Source organism: Curcuma longa, chromosome 17, assembly GCF_044706935.1.
Source record: "Curcuma longa cultivar G26 ecotype Majalengka, Jawa Barat chromosome 17, ITB_CL_G26_1.1, whole genome shotgun sequence".
In the NCBI taxonomy this organism is placed as follows: Eukaryota; Viridiplantae; Streptophyta; class Magnoliopsida; order Zingiberales; family Zingiberaceae; genus Curcuma; species Curcuma longa.
In genome coordinates, this window is record NC_133877.1 from 10,145,002 (window position 1) to 10,168,441 (window position 23,440).

General features: G+C 33.5%; 1 protein-coding gene across 1 annotated transcript in view; it reads right to left on the reverse strand.

Annotated features, from left to right (window-relative positions):
- Positions 1 to 23,440, reverse strand: part of LOC141848479 (DNA gyrase subunit A, chloroplastic/mitochondrial-like) — a 51,275-nt gene that overhangs the window by 20,517 nt on the left and 7,318 nt on the right. The window contains exons 8-17 of the mRNA XM_074736511.1: positions 20,461 to 20,531; positions 20,203 to 20,311; positions 20,060 to 20,122; positions 14,723 to 14,788; positions 14,547 to 14,635; positions 11,464 to 11,512; positions 3,206 to 3,292; positions 3,038 to 3,131; positions 700 to 770; positions 527 to 616 (exon numbers count right to left, since the gene is read on the reverse strand). Coding sequence (XP_074592612.1) covers positions 527 to 616; positions 700 to 770; positions 3,038 to 3,131; positions 3,206 to 3,292; positions 11,464 to 11,512; positions 14,547 to 14,635; positions 14,723 to 14,788; positions 20,060 to 20,122; positions 20,203 to 20,311; positions 20,461 to 20,531 — 789 coding nt within the window. The remainder of the gene's footprint in view (positions 1 to 526; positions 617 to 699; positions 771 to 3,037; positions 3,132 to 3,205; positions 3,293 to 11,463; positions 11,513 to 14,546; positions 14,636 to 14,722; positions 14,789 to 20,059; positions 20,123 to 20,202; positions 20,312 to 20,460; positions 20,532 to 23,440) is intronic.

A 23,440-nucleotide genomic window follows, 5' to 3' on the forward strand; every position in this document is an offset into this window, starting at 1 on the left:
CTTTTTGTTCCTTAATTTAATTATAACATTTGCCATAGTTTTTGATTAATTAGGTAGGGTACCTTTTAGTATGTGGAATCACTGATAGTTAAAGCTATCATGAATTATGAATGTATTAGCAAATATTCCCCAAGATATTGAATAATATATATTAATTGTTTGTTTTTAGAAAATTTTTTGTCATGTCAAGCAATGCAAATTCAACTTTGTTGTTTTAAAACATAGAGGTAATAAATTTCTAAATGATTTTCACATTTTCTTGAATTCAAATATTATTGTGTTTTAGATACTTAAAGCTCCATAAGTCCACTCCAACAAACATTTCAATCTCTATTTTTATCGTTTAAATATCACAATTAACAAAGGAAATCTAAACAACGTTCTTAGCAACAATTACCACTATTCTTTTAGAAAGGTATAGGAGTTTTAATCCCAAAACACTTAAGGGTATAGAATTAGAGTCCTTAATAAAATTTCTACACATCAATCATTTATGCACCGGAAGCGGTCGAAAAAGAATAATCACCTTGAAGATAAGCTTCTTACTAGACAAGAGTCCGTTTAGATAAGAAATATGTTTTGATAATGATTTCTCTTCATCCATAAACTTCTTTCTCTACAAAATATAATAAAGAATCATCAAGAAATAAGAATGATTGAAATATATAATCAATTATTAAGAGCAAATATAATATAAACCTGAAGAGTAGTAAGTTTTCTCAAAGCAATGTCCAGCAAAGCTTCAGCTTGTTTTTCAGATAAATTGTACCCTAGAACAAGGATAACACTCAGTCTCAATGTATATAAACTGAACTGAATGTAAAAACATAGAGAAACATAAACCACATTCCTAAATTTCTTCTAGGAAACTGTTTAAACTCAATAGATGCAAAATAAAATTAGAAATCTTGCAATGTTAATATAAAATTGTCGAAAGACACGAAGCTGTTGTAATTCAGAACATAAATGTGTAGGTGAGCATTAACTCAAATATCATCCAACAAGGTTCTGCTCATCTTACTTTGATCGTGAAAACAATAATAACGAACTGAACTATGTTATCTCAATGCAGAGGTTGAAAATAGATGGAACAAATTTACAAATCTATGAAGCAAACTTTACATGGTTTTGTGATTCAGTAGTTTGCTGCATTAAAGAACATAAGTATTTTGTATACATCACAATTCATAAGACAAACATACATGTATATATATGTGTGTGTGTGTGTGTGTATACACAAAAATATACATCACAATTCATAAAACGCACATACATGTATATATATATATATATATATATATAATATATATAATATGTACAAAAATATACATCACAATTCATAAGACAAAGTATATGATAAATATATATATATATAAAGAAATATTAGTATGGAAATACCATATGAAATTTTGTTTTTGTTCATGAATGAGAGATCAACTATAGCTCATTTTTATTAATTAGACAATGGTTATGATAAAGCATCTAGAAAGCTATTAAATAGTGTTTATAAAAGAATAGAAGATTAATTGCAATAAAAAAATTGCATATTAACCATGATTTAAAATCTCGAGCCGTGCCAAGATTTCAGTCCCGAACTGAAATGATACAGTTTCGATATCATATTATACCGATATAATTTCAATATTTTTTAAATATAAAATATATTAACTAAAAATTAAAAATATAATCTAAATATTAAAAAAAAAATAAAATAAAAAATACAATAATTATATATATATATATATTAAATTAATGGGATAATTTTATTAGACTTTAATTAAGCTTATTTAAATTATCTCAATATAACTAGGAGTTGATTAAAATTATTAACCTAAGTTATTTAATTAAACTAAACCTAGTTAAAAACCTTACGCCTTAGCGCCACCGACGACTGCAAGCTCGCACGACAAATCCGGATGCATTACCAGGCCCGTGAGACATGTTTGGATGTTTCGTCGGGCCCATGTGACAAGTTCGGATGTGTCACGGCACACCGGCACTGAAGGCGTGCTTAAGCCGATGCCAGTCCGCAAGTGGAATGAGTTGTTTCGCCTGTATCAGACAAAACGGCTCGAGATTTTAAACTATATTATTAACACGAGCCTAAAACATAGTTGAACTAATGCTTGTTGAAGTGGTGAATCGGATTGAAACATGTCAGTTGGAGGGATAATGGTCTCTTACAATGCAATAACATTGAAGATTCTGCTGTTCGCAATCCTTTTCCATTAAGGCAGGTTCCCTTCTCGGTTTCTTCAAAACTCAGGTAGGATATTCATCATCTTACAACTGTTGTGGGTGATAACACAGTAATATCACCATGTAGTTATTGCTGCATTGTAGCATTTGTAGACATTGTCGGTGATGATTCAATGCATTTTGTGGTAACACTGGTGTTGATGCATTTGAGTCGATGATATGCTAATGAAAAACTTGCATTGATACATTTGTGAATAATATAATAGTATGGAGTTGCATTGATGCAATGGTGTGAATGTTGTCATATCACCATGTATCTCTGGTTAAATTGGACGCATAATATTAGTTGTTTTGATAGCATTTCTATTCATGATTTTACATGTGTCCTTTTCATACTATTCTAGAAGTCTTCCATTCTGATATCCTTACCTAGCCCCCAATTTCATTAACTGTGGTCGCTTTGGCTGGCTATGATTTTGATGGATATAGTTACCATAAATTTGTTGTTTATTTTATCTCATTCTGCTTTAACACTAGTTATTCGTTAAGATTATGCATGTTTGGGTAAAATACTAAACACCAAGTAGATATGCCTCCTAGGGGAAGGTAACATTAAACTTTAAATTTCGAAAAAGAAAAGGTGACCAAAATCTCAATCCACGATCAAGAATAACAAATGGGACGTAGAGGACCTAACCCACAAACAAAATTGAATGCCCCTTCTCCTAATAGTAAATATAGCATAGACTCTTCATCTATTGCAAAAGTAATGGCATGACGACTACGCTAGTGTTTATTCATTAATCACCCATTATAGTCAAGATAAATAAAGGCATACCTTTCACTAAAGCGGCTACAGCCAGAGTGTTACTAGATGCTTCCCTGACTATGTTTATAATATCATCCAAGTTATCAAGACCAATAATGATGCCCTGAAAATAAAATAAAGTAAAAACAATACTTATAAACTATGCCATGTTAAGCATTTAGATAGGAGAAGATATACCTCTATAATATGTTTTCGTTCTAAAGCTTGACTAAGCATAAATCTTGCACGTCTTTCGATGACAGAACTCCTAAATTCAAGAAACACCTGAAACAAAACAAACATTTTACTTTTGCTATTACTGTTTCATGGCACATAGTAATATCATCATTTATCAAAGAATCTATTACTAGGCAATATCAGTTTATGTTAGGATATGCTGAAATAAAGGTTTCACCCATTCAATTGCATGACAACACCTATCACAATCTATGTCTAGGCATATGAATAACAAAATCAAGAACTTGGTTTTTAAATTCACTAAACATATTAGAAAAACAAACAAGGAATGAGCATAATAGATATTGTAATCTTTTTACCAACTGTATAGAAAGCTAACAAATTAATGACAATGTAACATTCCTCTTCCAACAGAAAATTTCAGAAGGAAGAATGCTGATGGGAGTTATTTTTCATTGAAGATGTACACAAATTATGTAAATCCATGTATAATTTAGTGAATATTTCCGTTGTAACTTGGGTGAAAAGCCAAGAGGGAGGAGAGAAAAATTACAAAATTACATATGGAGTCCCATTGTTTATGTATGTCTTGTGTCAGTTCCCCTCCTTTCCCTTTAGCTTCCATCATTGGCAAAGGTATGCCTCAAATCTTATTATTCATGTAGAGTTGACAAATGATGATATTATCAATAGGACTGATATAAGGATACACTTCGCAGAGTGGAAGGTATCATGAAACAAAAGGCCTTGACTCCCAACTTGGGAGTAAATGTTGTGATAAAGAAAACATGAGTAGACTCGAAGAATATCACATAAACAAAAATAAAGACACATTCCAACTCAAGAGAGTAGCACCAAAGCCCTACTTGCAAACCAAAACAGTAAAGAAAGACACTTGCAAAATCTAGGAGGCAATCTATCTCAAGAGATGAACAAAACAAGTAGACTCAAACACGCAAGAAGCAAAGGACCTCACAAAGGGAGGAAAGGAAGAATATGACATGAAGAACAGAAAAAGCATGTGGTTTATAAGGTAGCATGCATAAGGGTGTCATATCCCAAGACAAAGTAACTAATATAAAGTAATAGTGTACAAACTGTGTCATCCAAATGGGTATTTGTCCCTCAATAACACTTTTGTTGAGGCTTATGAGGACATGGAGATATGATCAACCCTAGCTAAAGATGAAGGATTAAAAGTATTAGAAAATATTCCTGGCCATTATAACTTCTGAAAGTTTTAATAGACTAGACATCCTCAACTGAGTTTCAGTATATGCACTAAAGAAAGAAAAAAATGGGAAAGTTCATAATGCTATTACAATAATAAAACTCAAGCTGTAGTAAAGTAGGTATCCATGAAGGTGGCAAAAATTTTACCATTAGTTTCAAACAAACCCTTCTTGGACCCAAAATATGCATGTTCATTCAGGAATATAGTGAAGAAGCATGACTTTGACAATTCTAAAATGAAAATCAAACATGTTTGCCTTGAAACGCACTAATAGACTACAACAACAACAATGAAAATAAGTGGGGTCGGCTATTATAAATCCACATTTATAAATTCTATACAACAAGAAGGCCAAGATGACTCTAGATTTAAGTGCAGAAAAACCAACTAGAGTAGCAAATGAGTGTTCTGACTTTTGTCATTGCCAACTGATATAATCCTCGAGATTCATATGCCATATTGATCCTTTTTGAATGGAAACAAAATCAATGGTAATGATTATTGAGCAACTTAGCGATTTAGTGAAATTGCTGACAGATAGCAACTTGAAAGAAAACTCAGACAGATGGAAGAAAGTTCTTAAAATGGGGAAGTGAACCACTACCCCTCACATATACAATGACCAATCATCAGTTAGAGTAGATGAATAGATGAGATGGTATAAGACCAGAGAATAGGAAGATGTTACCTGATATAGGCTTATAGGCTATTGAATCTAGAATCCACTGTCAGATCTAATAATGTGTGCAGTGCAAATAGTAGGATTAGCTCCATAAGACAATGAAGGCACAAAACGGCATAATGCACTATTAGAGGTATACCACTTAAGGAAGCACTGTACTCGATAGATACATTACAGTGGGTCTAATTGAAAGAGGCAAACTATTAAGAAAATTATCATGAGTAAGTTACCTAGATATGCAAAATAATAGAGCACATCCATTTCCAAATATTTGATCAGTTCCTGAGAGAGAAGAAACAAGTATGTTCCTAATAAATCTTGAAACAGGAACATATTCTTCTCAGGAGGGAAGAAATTGATCTGGGAGAAGCTGATCTAAATCACAGTAGCAGAATCATGCAACAAGAAAACTGCAATCAGTTCCTGGGAAAGTAGAAATTAAAGAAACTGATGTGTTGCTGAAGGTAGCTAGGAATTCTGAAGGAGAGACTCTGCTGCAACAGCAGTGACAAAAATTCCAAAACAAGGAAGAAACTGGAGAGGAAAAAACAAACACCAGATGGTGTGAAACCAGATAGAGATCAGCACGGAGTGCAACTGGTCATCATGAGAATCTTCAGAGCATAACATCTAGATGAAGGCAGATTTTTAAAGCAGAGATCAGATTTTGGTTTATGGATATGAAAGATTGACCTGCAGCTGTAAATATATCTAAAACAGATGGTGGATCTCAAGCAATCAGATTCTGCAGAATTCCAGAAAAAGGCAGAGAAATCACTACTGCTGGTCATAAGAATGTTGTCGTACATGGTGTGCTATTCTTGAAGATCCACAGATTCTGGAGATTTCACAACATAGTGCAGCATGTATCCTCACTGTGTTGAAGAAGGTGCTGCATTTGCAGAAAACCAGGAACAACCAGGAAAAAGGTGTGCTGCTGAAGAGAGACAACAAAGTCGAAACCTGATTATACTAATCAGTACTGCCACATCAAGCACAAGAGCAAAAGACCAAAAATCACAGCCAGCAAGTTTGAAGAAGAGAAAAAGTTGATTGAAGCAGGAATCGCAAGGTGCCCACTAGTAAGCATTGTAGGCTGTAAGAACAAACTCCAAGTCAGGATGAGCAGAAGTGAATTAAAGGGACGGCTACCTGTACATCCAGAATTTGAGATGTCGCCACTCCCAGGATGAGAAGAGAGAACAAGCGCAGCAATTGTCACTGAGTTCAGCTTATACATGGTGAAAGAGGAGGTCATACCTAGATTCTAAATGCCATGATGCAATGGGTAAATTATTAGGGTTCCTCGGATATCTTCATATATTGTCATTCCTTTTAAAGAACTGGTCCTATTATATTAGGGCATGTTTGGTAAGGGGTAATCAAGCTTGTAATGTAATCAGGATTACATTACAAGATAATTTATTTTGTTTGGTAATATTTAAAAGATGTAATGTAATGTAATCGTATTACAAAAAAAGAGCCCTCCTTTGTAATCTCGATTACAAAGAAAATAATAGGTAATCTGATTACATTACAACTTCTATTTTTATCCTACCAAATCTACCCTTCCCCTCCTCAGGATTTCTCTCCCCGCATCCCGCACGCCGCGACGCCGGGACACAAATCGCGTGACCTGTCTCAGGTTTCGCCGGAACACCGCGACACAACCCTCCTCTTCACCTCTCGCGCGACAGCATAACCCTTCTCTTCACCGCTCACGCGACCTGTCTCAAATTTCGCCGGCCGCGCCACAACCCTAAAAACAGGCTGTCGGATTTCGCCGGCCTGCCAACAGAGGAGACAAGGTTTCGCCGGCCTGTCGTCGCTGCTCTGCCGCCTGCTCGGCTACTGCTCTGCCGCTTAGGTAACCTCCTCCTCTTTCTCCCTCTCAATCCCCTTTTTTCCCGATTGCACTGGACCCTGTTTGCGCCTTCTTAGAACTTAGGGGTGCTTTGTTGGCTTTAAGACAGTAGAGTTTATGAAAAATTGCCTGAATTCAGCTTGATAATGTTGGACTTTGATGGTTTTGATTTACTTTGTCGAAGTGCAAATCTGTTGCAGGGTGGAAGGTTGATGATAATGACAGTGACACAATGTAGATGCAGTGGTTTTTTGAGTGGCTGATAGTTTGTGTTGTCAGGTCTAGATGTTGCTTATGCCTGTATGTGGAATTATTGTGCATTTATTTGTTCATGATTAGTGTATATAACCATCGGTTCATTGGATAGGAATTAGAGGAGGGTGGGGTCAAGTTTGGTGGGGGTTTTAAGGAGAAAGTATGGTTGGAAATTTTGTTTTATGGTTTAGGTGTGAACTTGTCTCAGGATTTTGTTTAGAATTGTGTCTGATCTGATAAAGTCATTGAGATGGTTGGATTAGGATAAGTCTTAATTGTTCATCAGGGCACGTTTACATATGGTTAATCACGCTAGTGCTTTGCTGTTGGAATAGTCATGTTTCGTGATGACCATATTAGCATGGGTTTTTTTATTGGTAGGACCTACAGTCTGTTATTTACTATGAATTCTATTTTCAGTTCATCAGACATGAATCACAAATACCCAAGTTGTTTTCACATTATGTTGAGCACTGATTATAGGATAGAATGTGATTGGGCTATGCATGATGGTAACTACAACATGCTTTTTGTAGCATCTTGGACCTCTTTGCTTGTTACCACGGAAATCCATTATTCCTAATGCGCTCATTACCAAGTAGTTGGCACAAGGTAGGTTGCACAGTCAATGCTCCCATATTTGTATTTGTGTTGGTCGTTGATGCGGTGCATGGTTAAATGTTGCTATGGTTGCACTCTTATTTGTAATAGAAATGTTTAATGATGTTGTTGCGCTCTGGTTGCTTGTTGATAGGTCTCTGGGTGCATTCATACTTGTCACAATCCTACTTGCTAAGTATCTTTGGCTGAATTCTTCCCTTTTCCAGATGAATTGCCACACTGGCGTGGAATCCTTGCAAAGCAATGAAATAGAGATCCACCACTTTTTGTTTAGATTGAAAAGTTTGTGGAATTTTGTAATTGTGTTTGCAATGTTTTTTGTTTGCAATGCTTCTTGTAATTGTGTTTAATTTTGTGTTTTAGCTTCTTGTAATTATGTTTAATCTGCCAACCTTTGATAGGTGGACATGACTTCTAAACCTTCAGAAGAATCTTGCAACTCAAGAAGACCAGGAAAAAACAAACACCAAAGGTCTAATAAAGAAGATGCTGCACTTATCGAAGCATTGATGCAATTAAACAATGCCGGAGGGCTTAGGAACAAGAATGAGAAAGGTTTTAGGCCAGGGCATGGACAAAAACTAAACAAATGTTTGATGTTAGCTTGCCTGGACATGGAATTAAGGCAAAACCACACATTGACTCAAGGTTAAGAACTTTCCAAAAGCTCCACAATGTTGTGCATGACATGTTGTATGGAGTTGGTAGTAGCGGTTTTGGTTGGGACTCAGAAAAAAATGTCTTACAGCTGAAAACGATGTGTGGGTTGAATATCTTAAGGTAATTTAATTTATTATTAAATTTTGTTATTTTTTTTCCTTGTTTAGTTGCTAATATAATTTTTTTTATTATAGACTCATCCAAATGCATAACAGTTTAGATACAAGTCATTGCCTTATTATGAGGAGCTTTCTATTATCTTGGGTGGAGATCGTGCATCTGGGAAAGATGCTCAAGTTCCTGCTGATATTGTGGAAGAATTAGAGAAAGTTGCAAATGAAAATGATGATGAAAGTATAGGTGTTGATGGGGATTTTGCTTCATATGACCAAGATTTCATGTTTGGATCAAAGGATGAGAGTTCTAAGCCAAAAAGGAGAAAGAGCGAGAGCATTAAAGATTTGTCTCAAGTTATTAGAGAGACGACAACTATTCTTGGAGAAGAACTTAACAAGGCAAGTAACTGATTGAGTAAAGCATTGGAATATGATGAAGGCGCTGAAAAAAGAATGAAAGTCAATGAGGTTTTAACAAACTTACATGGCCTTAGCATGTTGGAGCGACATAAAGCGATAAGAAAAATTGGTTGTGACCGTGAGACTACAGATATTTTCTTCACTATACTAGATGATGAGAAAGAAGTATGGGTAAAAACATTATTGAGTGGACAGATTTGAGGAGTACAACTTGTGGGTTTTGTGACATTTCTTTGGACAATGTTTAAGTTCTAGAACATGTTTTGCAACAATTAAATATTCGAATATTGCTTTGGACAATGTTTCAACTTGTAGGTATTGATATATTCGAATATATCTATGTCAGTATGAGATTTGAACAATTAAATAAATATAATTTTTTTATAATTTTTGAATATCAAATATCTAAATATTGAATAATTTTAATAATAAAATTATTCGTATTATTGGTATTTTATAATAATAAAAATTATGTTTCTTATTAAAAATAATGGAAGGGTATTATTGGTATTTTATAATAATAAACATTATGTTCCTTACTGAAAATAATGGACATCAAACACTGTAATGTAATCATCCTTGTAATCAAAGATTACAGCATTTTTTCAACCAAACATAGTAATGTAATCTTGATTACATTACATTACATTACATTACAAACTTGATTACATTACAAGCGTGATTATATTACGTCCTACCAAACGTAGCCTTAAAGAACTGCTCCACACAAAATTCATAAAAAAAGCATAAGCAAATCCTAGTTTTTTCTGTCTATTGATAGTCGTCTTAATAAATAAAGAAATTACCCAAATGATCCCCTTATTATGAGGAATGCCTAAATTGAATCCTATAATTCAAAATGTTCAAATAAGATGAGAAACTTGATTTCATCGAATCAACATGTTTGGGTCCCAGCTTGAGTGACAAAAATATTGGAAAAAAATAAAAAATAGAAGGTAAATGTCATTTATTTCATAAGTAAATTTATTTTAAACATCTTTAGAAATATAAATCAAATAATTTTTAAATAGATTAGCTAAATTAATTATTTCTTGTACTTAATAATTAAATACCTATTAACTTAAATATTTTTGCCAATTTCTATTTTTAAAAAACAATGAACTATTTTCTAAAACAAATGGGTCATTTAATGAAATTGATGAAATGAAATAATTTTAAATGAATATTTAATGTCTATTTTATTTTATAGGTAAACATTATCAAACTAATAATGGTTAAATTTTATCAATTTATTTTTATGAAATTGATTGGACAAACAACTTGATTTTGAAAAATATATATTTTTTTCTTTTTTTTTTGTGACGATATCAATTAGATTAAATAGGAAAAAATTTGTAAATTTTTGGAAATAATTTGGTTCATTGCAATCAGTAAAGCTGTCAACAAACAACTTGACTGACAGAAGTTAATTTGTTTTTTTAAAAGAAAGTTCAAAAAGATTTATTGGCATTTACTCTCTATTTTTTAAAAAATGAATTCCTTTATTTACTCATGCTGTTTTGCCCAAATTTGAACTAAATTTATATTTTTTAAAATTCAAAATTATAATAATAAATTTACTTATAAAATTAAATAGGCATGTCTCTCCTATTTTTTATTTTTTCAAAATAATTTTATTCGCAAACTACTTCAGTGAACCATTTGATTCAAAGACTTCAAGTTGTTTTCAAAAGTGAAATGAAAGGTATTTTAGGCCATAAGAACGAGAATAGCCTGATTTGGACATTTAGGAATATATAGTCCAGGTTTTTCCATTTACCTTTACGAGGGGTGTTATCTATTAAATAAATTACATTTATGCTTTATCTACCAAACATAAAACCAATACTTATTGTCCCTCAATAACCCTCCCTTACCAATACTTCATGGATTGGTTCATTCTATTCATTCTTTTATAACTAGAGTTACTATTTTACATCACCAACTCACCTTTATTCTTATAATTCAGTCTATGCTTGATCTGTTGAACCATGAACTCCTATCATCCTCTCAATAGCCCTCCTTTCCCAATGCATCATGAGATGTGCTTATCCTACTCTTGGTGTCCTCTCAATAATGCTCCTTTCCTAATCCATCATGGTATGGATCATCCACTTCATGCATCCATAAATAGAACAAACATGGTAGATCACCTATTCACATCTATTCCTATAAACTAGTACTAACAATCTCACAGTTTAAGGTATGTCACTCCATGCTAACCTAAAGAGGAATGTCTTAAAAGAGAATGTTGTCTTAGTTCTAAGAAATCCAAGTTAGAGTATAGCACTCCATACAACTAACCTAAACATATCAATTTATAGAAACTACAAACTAGTAATGGCAATATTTTAGAATTATTGAAAGAAACCAGTTTAAAAAACGTCATTTGGGAATATTTAATACCTGAAGCAATTCCTTCAAGCCCATCAGCTTTGGCTGCGCATCAAGAATACTGCAAATGCAAAAGCAAAAGCATAAAAAAAGAAAGCAATTTTGCCACTGGCAAAAAAAAATGAAAGGTGCAATCTTCCATGATCAAGTAATGAAAAGTTTACAAAAGCATGGAAATTGGATTAAATTAATTCACTGCCAATGATAGATAAAAAGGATACAGCTCAAACTTGAGAAATTGCATCCAAAAGTCAACATGGCCCAGAGATAGCAACTTAACTAGTGAATCACCATGATCTCTGACTTTGACTATGCACAACTATTAAAAACTGTGTACTTCTAAGCAGGAGCAGAACCAAGCATGGAAATTGGATTAAATTAATTCATTGCCAATAACAGATAAAAAGGATACAGCTCAAACTTGAGAAATTGCATCCAAAAGTCAACGTGGCCCAGAGATAGCACCTTAACTAGTGAATCACCATGATCTCTGACTTTGACTATGCACAACTATTACAATGAATAACTGTGTACTTCTAGGCAGGAATAGAACCAAGCATTTGATTGAATTTAAATTTGTTCACAATGTTTATACTCAGCAAATCCAATCCTACCATTGTTCTAGTAAACAAACAAAAAAGAATGAAAACAACAAGGAGTCAGGTTTAACTATATGTTGTGACTGTACGTCGGTGGAAGGGGTATTCATGACAATTTTGCAGGTGCTGTTCAACAAGAAGCAATGAAGACAAAGAAGCTTCATATACGGAGATAGATAAGAGTGATATAGATAACATTAAGTCTAACATGCAAACGTAGTAAAAGTCAAAAAGAACTGAAAACAGGAGTAATTATAAGAGATTCTTTAATTGACTCAAAGTTAATCACATATATACTGCATTGTATTAAGTTGGGAAAAAGTAAACAAAGAAATTCTAACATTTCCATATTACAAATAATAATTACTTAGCAGCTTTAAACCTAACATCGTAATGAGAAAGTTCTAAGATATTTGTTTTAGTCCAATACTCAGAAAAATTGTGAAAACAACATCATTAAACTACAAAAAAGAAGAAAATATGGAAATAGTTATAATCTGAATTTATATTATCTTTCATCAGTAATTTGTATGCAACCAAAAAAAATGAAGGAAGTTGCCAGATCTGTTCATATTGAAGCAAATTATAGAGGAATAAGTATCTTTTCATATTTACAACACTTTGTTCATCTAATGAGTTTCTCTCAAGTACAGCATCAGTTGGCACACTGACCACTAGTCTACAGACTTTCAGGGAGGCAACAGGACTTCAAGTTAATAGACTGAAGTCGAACATTTTTCTAACTTGAGTGGATGATTCGACACGCAGTGCTCCTTTCCATTACAGGTTTTCAGGAGGGTGTCATGTCATTCACATACCTCGGGATTCCATTAGCTGCAACGCATCTTCGACTATCTGACTATAGCCTTTTGACTGACTCTCTGATCCGTCGGATCAACGCTTGGCCGAAGGAAACCCTGTCTTATGCTAGCAAAACACAACTCATCACTTTGGTGCTTTAGGGGATCGAGTGCTTCTGGCTTGTCCATCCTTTCGATACTACAGGGCATTATCAATCGTATCTACAGTATCTATCGAGCCTTCATGTGGATGTCCAAGCACCCCACGGTGTCTTGGGCAGATATGTGTCGGTCGAAGGATGAGAGAGGCTTGGGATTCAGAGACTTACGGATATGGAACTTAGCTCTCCTAGACAAGGTTTTATGGCAGATTCAGGAGAAGGAGAACACACTCTGGATCAAGTGGGTTCATCACACCTACTTGAGTCGTAGAAATCTTTGAACCCTAGTAGACAGTCTATTCAGATTCCCCTCTGATCAAGCATTTTCTACAGATACGGGATCTCATCCTAGAGGATACTGAATCACCTGATATTATTAGGCAAAGACAAGAGATTGGTTTGCACAAGATGGAGGGGTAGCTACAGAGCGTATGACTTGGTGTCACAGATGTCCTCGTCCCAAGATGTTGTGGTGCTCAAATGGTGTGGAAGACAGATGTCCTCGTCCCAAGATGTTGTAAGCTCGGATGGTGTGGAAGACTTATTTGCAGTCGAGTCACGTAGTCACTTTCTGGATGTTGGCACTGTGAAGGCTTCCTACCAGAAATAGATAGGATTATCAAGAAGACCAATAATGCACTTTTTGTAGACAGGCGCTTGAGACACAAAAGCATCTGTTCTTCCAATGCTCCCCTATTGCAAAGCTATGGCGGAGGATCCGAGGTTAGCTCCACAAGCATCCGGAGATGTTCACATATCGCCGGATGTTTAAAGTTTTTGGCCAGCACTACTGTGGCAGTAGGACATTAACAAAGGCAAAAGCCCATCACTTGGCCTTGTCATCAGTGATACACTAAGTATGGAGGGCACGAAATCATAATTTTTTGGCGAGGGACAATTAGATGTAGGAAGAATACATAAGAGATGTAGCTTCATGTATACAGGTCTTTAGGCGACTACTCAGATCTAATAGTTCATCGATATGAGTAACCCCTAAAGCCACATTTTGTACATTTTTAACACATGGTATACAACTTTTACTTATAAAAAAAAAAAAGAGTTTCTCTTAAGTAGACAAATACCAAATTCAATACTTTAATTATGAGTTTGAAGATTATTTTATTCCACTACTAGGATGCAACAGACAGATCATGTGAGTAAAAACTATCAGCCAAAAATCAAGCAAACAAAACCTCAACAACCATAGGAACAGTATCACAATTATCATTAAAAAGGAACATGAGGGTGAAGGACTTGAATTGACATATTATAAATTCTGAAGAATACTACTGTGGAAACAATATATATATAACTTATGGTGTTTCAACTGAAATAATTTAATACAAAATATTGATTGTCTAATATCAAACTGCTAATATTAAAATATACAGCTTAACCCAGCAAAAAAGGGTTGCATAATTATATTGATCTTCAAGGATAATTTGCCAGGTCTTTGGAATATCAATACTGAAAGGTTCTTACAAATAACTTCAAGATGCAACAAATTGAATCATAAATAAAGGCATAATACTCACCCTACCATGTTGCAGCTAAAACTAGACTGAAGAGTAGTATGCTGATAAAGTTGGTTGAGAACAATTGATGGATCTGACCCCTTTTTCAGCTAAAGGAAAAATGATATCAGTAAGGGTAGTTCAATAGCCACTGCAAAAGAAGTTCAAATAGGAAGACCTGCTATCACTAAACTGACCTCAATAATAATACGCATTCCAGAGCGATCGCTTTCATCGCGAATATCACATATACCAGCTAAAATCTATTATTAAAATCAAATAATTAATTGAAAGAGACAAACTGTACCTCAGCTTCTCAATAAAAGGGAGTAAGAGACCAAATATTTGCAAAGATATTTGTTGAATATGTAAAATGGCACAAGGATGGGAAAGACACTTGGATATCAAGTGTTTGAACAATTTCTCGACTGAACTTATACAACAAAAATAAATCATTGCATAAGAGCAAATTGATCCATTTTTTAATAAATAAAGTTGGGGAACAATTCATGTACACCCCTTGTAGTTGAATGATCTCGTGTGTACTTGCCTCCTTTTATACACTAAGTTAACTGAATATGGTCAATAAGAATGAATGACAAAAAAAAATACAAACCATCACATTTTTCGTTAAGTTGAAATTGGGCTGAATTGAATTAATTTGAACTAATAGGTGAACCATGTTAAATCACATCTGTAACAGTGGCAACCAAATTTTGTTATTAAAAAATATCATACTGTTGGAATCAGATATTTTACAAAATCCATCATCAATAATTAATATTTGAGCACTAACAATTAAAAAGTCCCTTCTATTTCATTATTTTCCATATTATGGAATAAAAGGAAGTTGTACTGCATTTATTATCACCACAACATTAGAAACGTCTTTGTTTAATTACACCCAGAACCCAATTGCCTTCATTGTTTTCGATATTATGGAACAAAAAGAAGTTGTACTGCATTTATTATCACCACAAAATTATAAACGTCTTTGTTTAATTGCAACCAGAACCCAATTGCCTTCACGTGTCATTGTCACCCACCCCCAACATACACAATTTTTTTTATTTAGCACATTGCCATATAGTTCCCCTTCGTATACATTAAAAAAATTGTATTCCCCAACAATTAGACATTGGATATTACTTACAATAATGGAGATGGAGGTCCTGAAGCTTGTTTCTTTCTTAATTAATGATACACAAGAGTATGGAACATATTCATGGAAGGCACTATACAATAAATTTTTTAGTTTCCATCTAAATCATTGTAATGCACAATTCCATTATACCATCACTTGCATCACTCATCACAAAGTATGGGATTATACGCAAAACATAGAGTTCAAAGTTCAAACATTATTCTGGAGATATTCTAATTTGACCTAATTCATAACGAAGTTGAAAAAAAACACATTCTTGCTGGTTGATAACCAAATATCACACGTCTTGTGCTTGGTTTTTCATTTCCAATTTTTTATCTTCATCTCATTCAAAGAAATCAATTTGCCAAACAAATTTTCCAAAATTAATTTTTGTTTCTATAAAACAAAATGCATGAAAAAGGTCAAACCAAGCAGTATCCAAATTTCCTATAAATTAGTTTCCTTTTCTAACCTTCAACCTTGAAAGTTCTAACAAAAAATAAAAGAAAACATAATGGTATAATGCTAACTTGAACAGGTTGAAATTGAACTTCCAAATTTGCAAAAATACTTATCAGATATAAATGGAATAGATTGGCCAACCAATCTACATTTAAAAAATATTATAATCAAAAGAGATGGAAGTATACATACATGACAGTAGGTAAGAAAAATGTAATTTACATTTAATATAATGTGAGGAAAATTACAAATTTAAATGCAATTTATATAAATCTATGTGGAGAAAATAGCAGATAATACTAAATTTAGCACGCATGGCTTTGAATAAATAATATCTCCATTGAAATAATTCACATGAGGACTCCATTTGATACAAATGAATCTTCCAATACAAATGACCTGGCAATTAGCATAGTGATATATAGTGATACAAAAATACTAATCATGCCACCCAAAACTCACCTCTTGATGAACAAGGAGGAAAATTTATGTTCCCAAAGATAATTAATACAGAAGATAGGAACCCTTTTATAAATCATAATACAACCAAATCATGTGAAACTTATCACTAAGCTATAAAAAACTTTTTAGAATACCTTGTTTTATCACCAAGAAATAGAACCTTTGAAAATTTAAAATCTATAGACCTTCTTGACTAAAACTTTAAAAGATTTCTAAATCAATCTCTAGAAGGGGAGCCTTAGCGCAACGGTAAGATTATTGTCATGTGAGCTAGTGGTCATGAGCTAGTGGTCACGCATTCGAGTCGCAAAAATAGCCTCTTGTAATGTAAGGTAAGACTGCGTGCAATAGACCCACTATAGTTCAATCTTTCCCTGAACTTTGTGGCTTCCCAATGAAAAAAGTCAACATGCAAACGTGGATACTCAAATGCCCCCTAATAATTCAGCATATTCTCTAATTTAAAATGTGACTAATGTTTAAATAAGTTGGTAAGTTAAATAAAGATAGATGGATTAGAATCAATCATTTTCACAATAATAATGAATGTAAATGCATAGAACTTTCTTAGAGAATTCTAGAGCTAATGAATGCATGTGTACTATAGATCATTGTCTTTCACTCTACAAGGTGCATAATTATATGTTTTATAATAATCAATTCTCTACTCAATCTTTCTTCTAGTATCAATGTCCCTATTTGCAAAGTAAAGTCCTCAATTAGGTTGATAGAAAGTAGGCAAAGAAATCAAATCAACATGGTGACAAGTTTTACACTTACAAATTACTAAAACATACTAATAGACATCTTACTAGGATTGTTATAACTAATTTTAGCAAGTTTTTTCCACCTTATTTTTTTTGTACTTTTTCTTTCGAGTCCTTAAGGTAGTGTGACAATCGTAGATTTAGAGTGGGCAATAATGATTTAAATAGTGGACAATAATATGTAAATTAACTATGGGCTTTGCAAATATTTAAGTGAACGATAATCGAGGAAGTCTTCAAAAGATTCAAGAATTCATAGGGGACACTTTAGAAGACTAAGTCAAATGCAGAATCACTAGAAGACTATTTAGAAGCTTAATCTAAAGTCATCAAGAGCACTTTAGAAGAAGTAGAGGATTACTATAGGGCTCTTAAGGAGATTCGAGTAAAAGATCATCAAGGAATCATTAGAGCTTTAATCTGAGAATTGTTGGAGGGCTTTTAAGGAGACTCAAGGGTTGTCAAGGTCTCTATACAAGGTTTAAGTAGAGGATCATTAGTAGGCTCTTGAGAAAACTCAAGTAAGAGATTGTTAGAGATTTCTTTAACCAGCCTGGATAAAGGGTCGCATAGGTCTCCTAGAAAGATTCGAGGAAAATATTTTTAGGGGACACTTTAAGGCCATGTCATCAAAAGGTCAAGTCGTCGAACAATTTTTCTACAGCAAAGACATTAGGTGAGTCCTTTAAAGTCAAATTACTAGGAAGATCTAAACAGCACCTCTGTGTGAGAGTTCAACTCTTTCATTTTAATTAAAAGTTCTTTGATTGGGGATGAATTAAAGACTTTGAATGATGTCTTTAATTTCAATTCACTAATGATAAATTATTTGGGGTTTGCAAATTTATTAGTAATCATCTTTTAAAATTTGGTGGAACATATTTTCATTTCATGCCAATATATGATGGGCCCAACATCTATTACATAATGGTGATTCTAATCTAAACACTGCCAAAATTCAATAGCAGATCTGATAAATTTTTTATTGGTAATTGCTACGCATTCAATGAAGGTCATGTCATAAAGTCAAAATAGCATTCAATGTAGTCCAATTCCATCAAAGCAAGGGTGTCATGTTTAAGTCCAAGTTCGTCATGAGTTTCAGGCAAGTGGTTTATCCTCTAAGCTCAAAAGAATATGATGGTGGATGATGTGAATATTATTCATGGGCTTATATTGTGTGAAGAACTACTTGAATGGCTTGTTATAGCTATCATGATTCTTAAGCTTGTCGTACATTTTGATTTTAGGCCCTTTACAACTTCCATTTATATCTCTAAAAATAGTTTAGGGTTTGCCTCAACATATTCATCTAAGACTATTGGTGTGAATAATACTTCTAAAACAAAAGAATGGTGCACTAGGATGAAACGTGATATTAAGGATGTCACTAAATTAATTTTAATGTTCTCTTTTCTTTTCTTTTTTAACAATAGATGATGGTTCAACTAGGGTACATATAATGTTAATAATGAAATGCAAATTGAATAAGAAAAATTAATTTAATGAATAAATTAAAATTGACAATTAAATAGATAAAAGTAAATTTTCAAATATAAAGAAAAAATAATTATATTGAGATGATGCAAGTCATCCATTACCAAGTCACTATAAGGTTTGAGTCTTACTCAATATACAGAGATTATCCCCTATGTGTTGTAAGTTTTGATTTACAGACAGACTTAGACGAGATTTAGTCTACAGATCAACCTTCTATGGAATCCTAAGGGTCTAGGCAACCTCTTGTTTGCAAAGCATTAGAGAGGATCAAATACAAGATAGGGTCTGTCACTAAACCCTTTCTTCCCTGAAGTCATTTTAGATAGGGTCTGGACAAGTCTCTGTCGAGCAGAGACAGAACTCCAGGCCGACATGAGAATTTTTGCAGATTTGGTGTAATTGTGTAGAAAAGCTTGATTTTAGTTAGATTTGAGGTGATGTGGTGGATCAAAAAGTGACGGAGCTGAAGGGGATTGGATGGGGAAAAGGAAACAATAAAAGAGAGCTACAAGATGATGAATGAATTGGCATTTGGTGATGGTGGACGGTGAATGGACAAGGGACAATTGGGGATGATAGATGACGACACTGAATACCCCGAATCAGGAATTCTTGGCTGATATTGATGCTAATTGGTGTACCACAAACCAATTGTGTTGCCCAAACCTCAACTCTCAACAAACAATGAGGAAAAATAATATTATTGATTTGTCAACAATTAATACAAGAGATCCTAACCCCTTTAATAGACTCTTAATACAACCTAGTTGTTCAAAAAAATGCAACTTACCTCCTCTGGGTTATAATAAACTTTTAAAGTTCTAGTTTTATGTTAAAGAAATATCACAAACTCTTAAAAACTTAGAAATTATAGAATTTGTAAATCCTAAAACCTTAGAAGAAATTTCAAACATTGATCCCCAATTCTTGATTCTTGGACTATCACATGATTTCTTAGAACTTAAGCAACACAGCTGAAATGGAGATCAGCAAAACAGTCTGAATTTGGTTCAAGGTTATGTGCAAAGAGGCATGCTAATATTTATGCCACATCCAGATACAAATGATGGGAGCAATTATCCTAGCAACTCCGCAAAGAATATATAGTGGTATCCTAGAATAACATTATACATGGTTTTACATGGACTTGACTATTCAGGAAATAACACAAACAGACAGAGAGAAAAAAGAGTTACCTTATGCTCCACAAGTTCAGCAATTTTCTCAACTAGAGCAGATTTATTTGTCTGGTAAGGAATCTAGAAAAAAAGAAAAGAACAGACATAAGCTAAAATGCTTAGTATGTCAAGTACAGAGATTAGAAAAATAATATAATCACCTCCTTAATTATTATGGCACTGCGTTTGGCTTTGTTATCAAGTATTTCAACATCAGTCTTCCCTCTCACCATTATGCGGCCTCGTCCTGTCCTATATGCTTCCAAGATCCTTTAGCAGAAGAAAAAGAGTCAGATACTAGAAATGAATCATTGTGCCAAAAGATAAAATAGGACAAAACACTCAACAGAATCAAATAGTAAATAATGAATCATGTGCCAAAAAGTAAAAATGGAGGAAACACTCTAACACAATTTTACCCAAAATTTTCTAAAATTATTCCTCCAGTAGGAAAGTCAGGTCCAGGCATATATTCCAGCAATTCTTGGAGCTATTGCACAAAACAAGGAAGTTAGTTCCTTGTAGAAGACAAGAAATTGAATGGCAAAGTAAAACATCATTGCATGAAGAACAAAAACAACACATGTAGCATAAATGGGTTGGCAAGAAATGTAATATTTCTAAATTTTTCATTCATCTAATAGTTAATTATTCATTTTACTTCAATAATTAATTGATATTTATTAAGATATGTTAAGAGATTTTAAACTGCTTACGAATTTAAATTTGTGTGTCATACATGAAATTTTGAGCTTGTGCTGGTTCAAAAATTTGGCTTTTGAGTCATCTTTTATATGCCTCTAGTTTGGTTTGATTTGGAGATTGTATAGTCAAGTCATTATTGAATCAACATCTATTTTGGTTGGACACAAAGTGATTGTAGCTTTAAAATTCAGTTTGGCGTATTTTAAAGAGTTGGGTCAACTCTTCCTTCTCCCTCATGCACACACAAGTGAGATAGAAGTGTTTGGCTTTCCCTTTCACCAAATCCTAACATCAATACCATCATCTCCCCTCTGCTTCTTCTTCCTTTCCTTCTCTAAGGTAAAGATCTCTACCCCTCTCTAGGTCTTATAGCCAAACCCTAGTTCTTCCCCTTGATTTCTCCTTCCCACTCTCTTCATTAGTAGGCAGCTGCAACACAAAAAAGGGTTTGCAGAGATATTGTTGTGCAGATTGACGGCAGAAAAAGAGATTATTTGTGAGACGTGATTGGCTGAGAATTTGGGTTAGTATAAACCTGAACTACTTGTTGTTCTATAGAATTTTTGCTTTAGGAACATCTTGGAGGGTGTAAATTTGTTTAGAAAGTGGAATTTTCATTGAGATTGATTGGTATTAATGGTTTGTTTTATTTTAGGGCAAAACCTTTAATCAGGATGAGGTGTTGTTAGGTGAAAAAAAATTACTTTCTTTTGGAACGTGGTAAGCCCTCTTGACTGTGTAGTTAAATGTATTTAATTATATGTGTTGCCCAATGCTAATTTGGTGGTCCATTTGGGTTCAACAGTGTGAAGGAAGGGTGTGGATGACTCAAAGATCCTTTAAGTTTAGGATTGTAAATGAGCACGCTTGGTGTTCGGCTTGATAAGAGTTTGTTTATGTTCTTTCAATATACACAAGGTCAATTAAATAAACAAACTTGGAACAGCTCGTTAAACTAAATGAACAAGTTTGAACACATATACATTCAGCTCTTTAATATCATAAACAAATATTGTGAATTGTTCGTGAAAAATATTTGTGAACAATATTCAAGAAAAAAATTTGTGAACTATATTCATCAATAAATCTCTTATCAATATAGTAAATAAATAAAGAAACTCTCAAAATGAACAGACAAACTTATAAAGCTCACTAACCAACTAAACAAGCTTAAAAATATAAAAATTTCAATCAATCTAACAAGCTTGAATTGAGAGTTCAATAACATCTAAATGAATCAAGCTCAAGCTCATAAAAAAGAAACCAAGCCAAGCTTGAATAACTATTTCAACAGCTTGGTTCAATTTAGGCTCGACTTGGCTTGGCTCAACAAACTCAACTCGACTTAGCTCGTTTACAGTCCTATTCAAGTTTCAACTAACTTGGTGTTATAGTAGGTGTTGTCATAGGAGGGACTTGTATGAATTAGTTATATATGAAATGCATACCCTGATAAGACATGGGTTAACCCTTACGACCTATAACATTAGCCAAGCATTTAAGTGGCATTACAATGATGCATTTTGTAAACATATTCACATTGGTCACTCGCATATTTCGAGGGATGTTATATCATATGTTGACCTAAAGTACACACTTGGGAGGGGCATTGTCCTCATCATGCAAATCCTTTACGTAAACTTGCACTCTATTGCACAGAGTTAGATTGTCACTGTATACATGTTTACACTGAACTTGTACTTTATTGCTTATTCATAGATCAAAATTGATAGCTTGTTAGAGAACTAGAAGACCTCTATTCTTCTAGTATTAGTACTACAAGCTTTCTTTACTTATATGTATCATATTCTTATGTATGATTCTTACTAACTGACACCTTACTCGTTATTGTCCCTGTATTCTCAAGCAGGAAGCAGTGCATGTCCAATATCAACTCAGAGGGAACGCCCCTATGATACCAAGTTGTTATACATACATTTTAGGACCTTAATTTTAAGCAATCACACAAATAATATTCCATTTTCTTGTATTGTGTTGTGACTATTATTAGATATACTTGCATGCTCTCATAAGATGTTTTACATTCGAATATGTAGGTTTTGGGTAAGACCATATGTATGGCAGTCATAGATTGTGTCTGATGTTACCTATTTTAAGTTAAGATGGCACTATAATACTTCTACATCTATTCGGTGTGAATGTTTTCATATGCATGGTAAGCAACTCATATTTTTTATATATTCAAATTTTAAGCTCGTTACAAGGGAGATGTTGCAAAAATTTCCCTAATATGTGTTAGTTAATGTTATTCTTTGGACAGAGCCTACACCAACAAGTCCACAAAAAATATTATGCCAATAGAAATTTATAAATTAAACACAACTAAGTTATCATCATGGAGCATTACTCCATCAAGGACAAAATTTACACAACTCATATTAACTACATAAAAGGGAAAAACTATTCACTCATTCAAGACATCCTCAACACTTTGATATGCTAACACTGAACAAGCAAGTTCTTCAGCAAAATAACTAAGACCCATAATTATTTTGTTTATTCAACAAAATAAAAGATGATAGGATAACTAATTATATGTAACATACATTTCAACATCATAGCAAATCCAATAAAAAATATTATTGTTTATTTATAAATAATAGCATAGCAACAAAATCTTAGGATGCTCTATTCTCATTTTAATTCAACCTTTTCTCTATGTTAGCTTCTCCC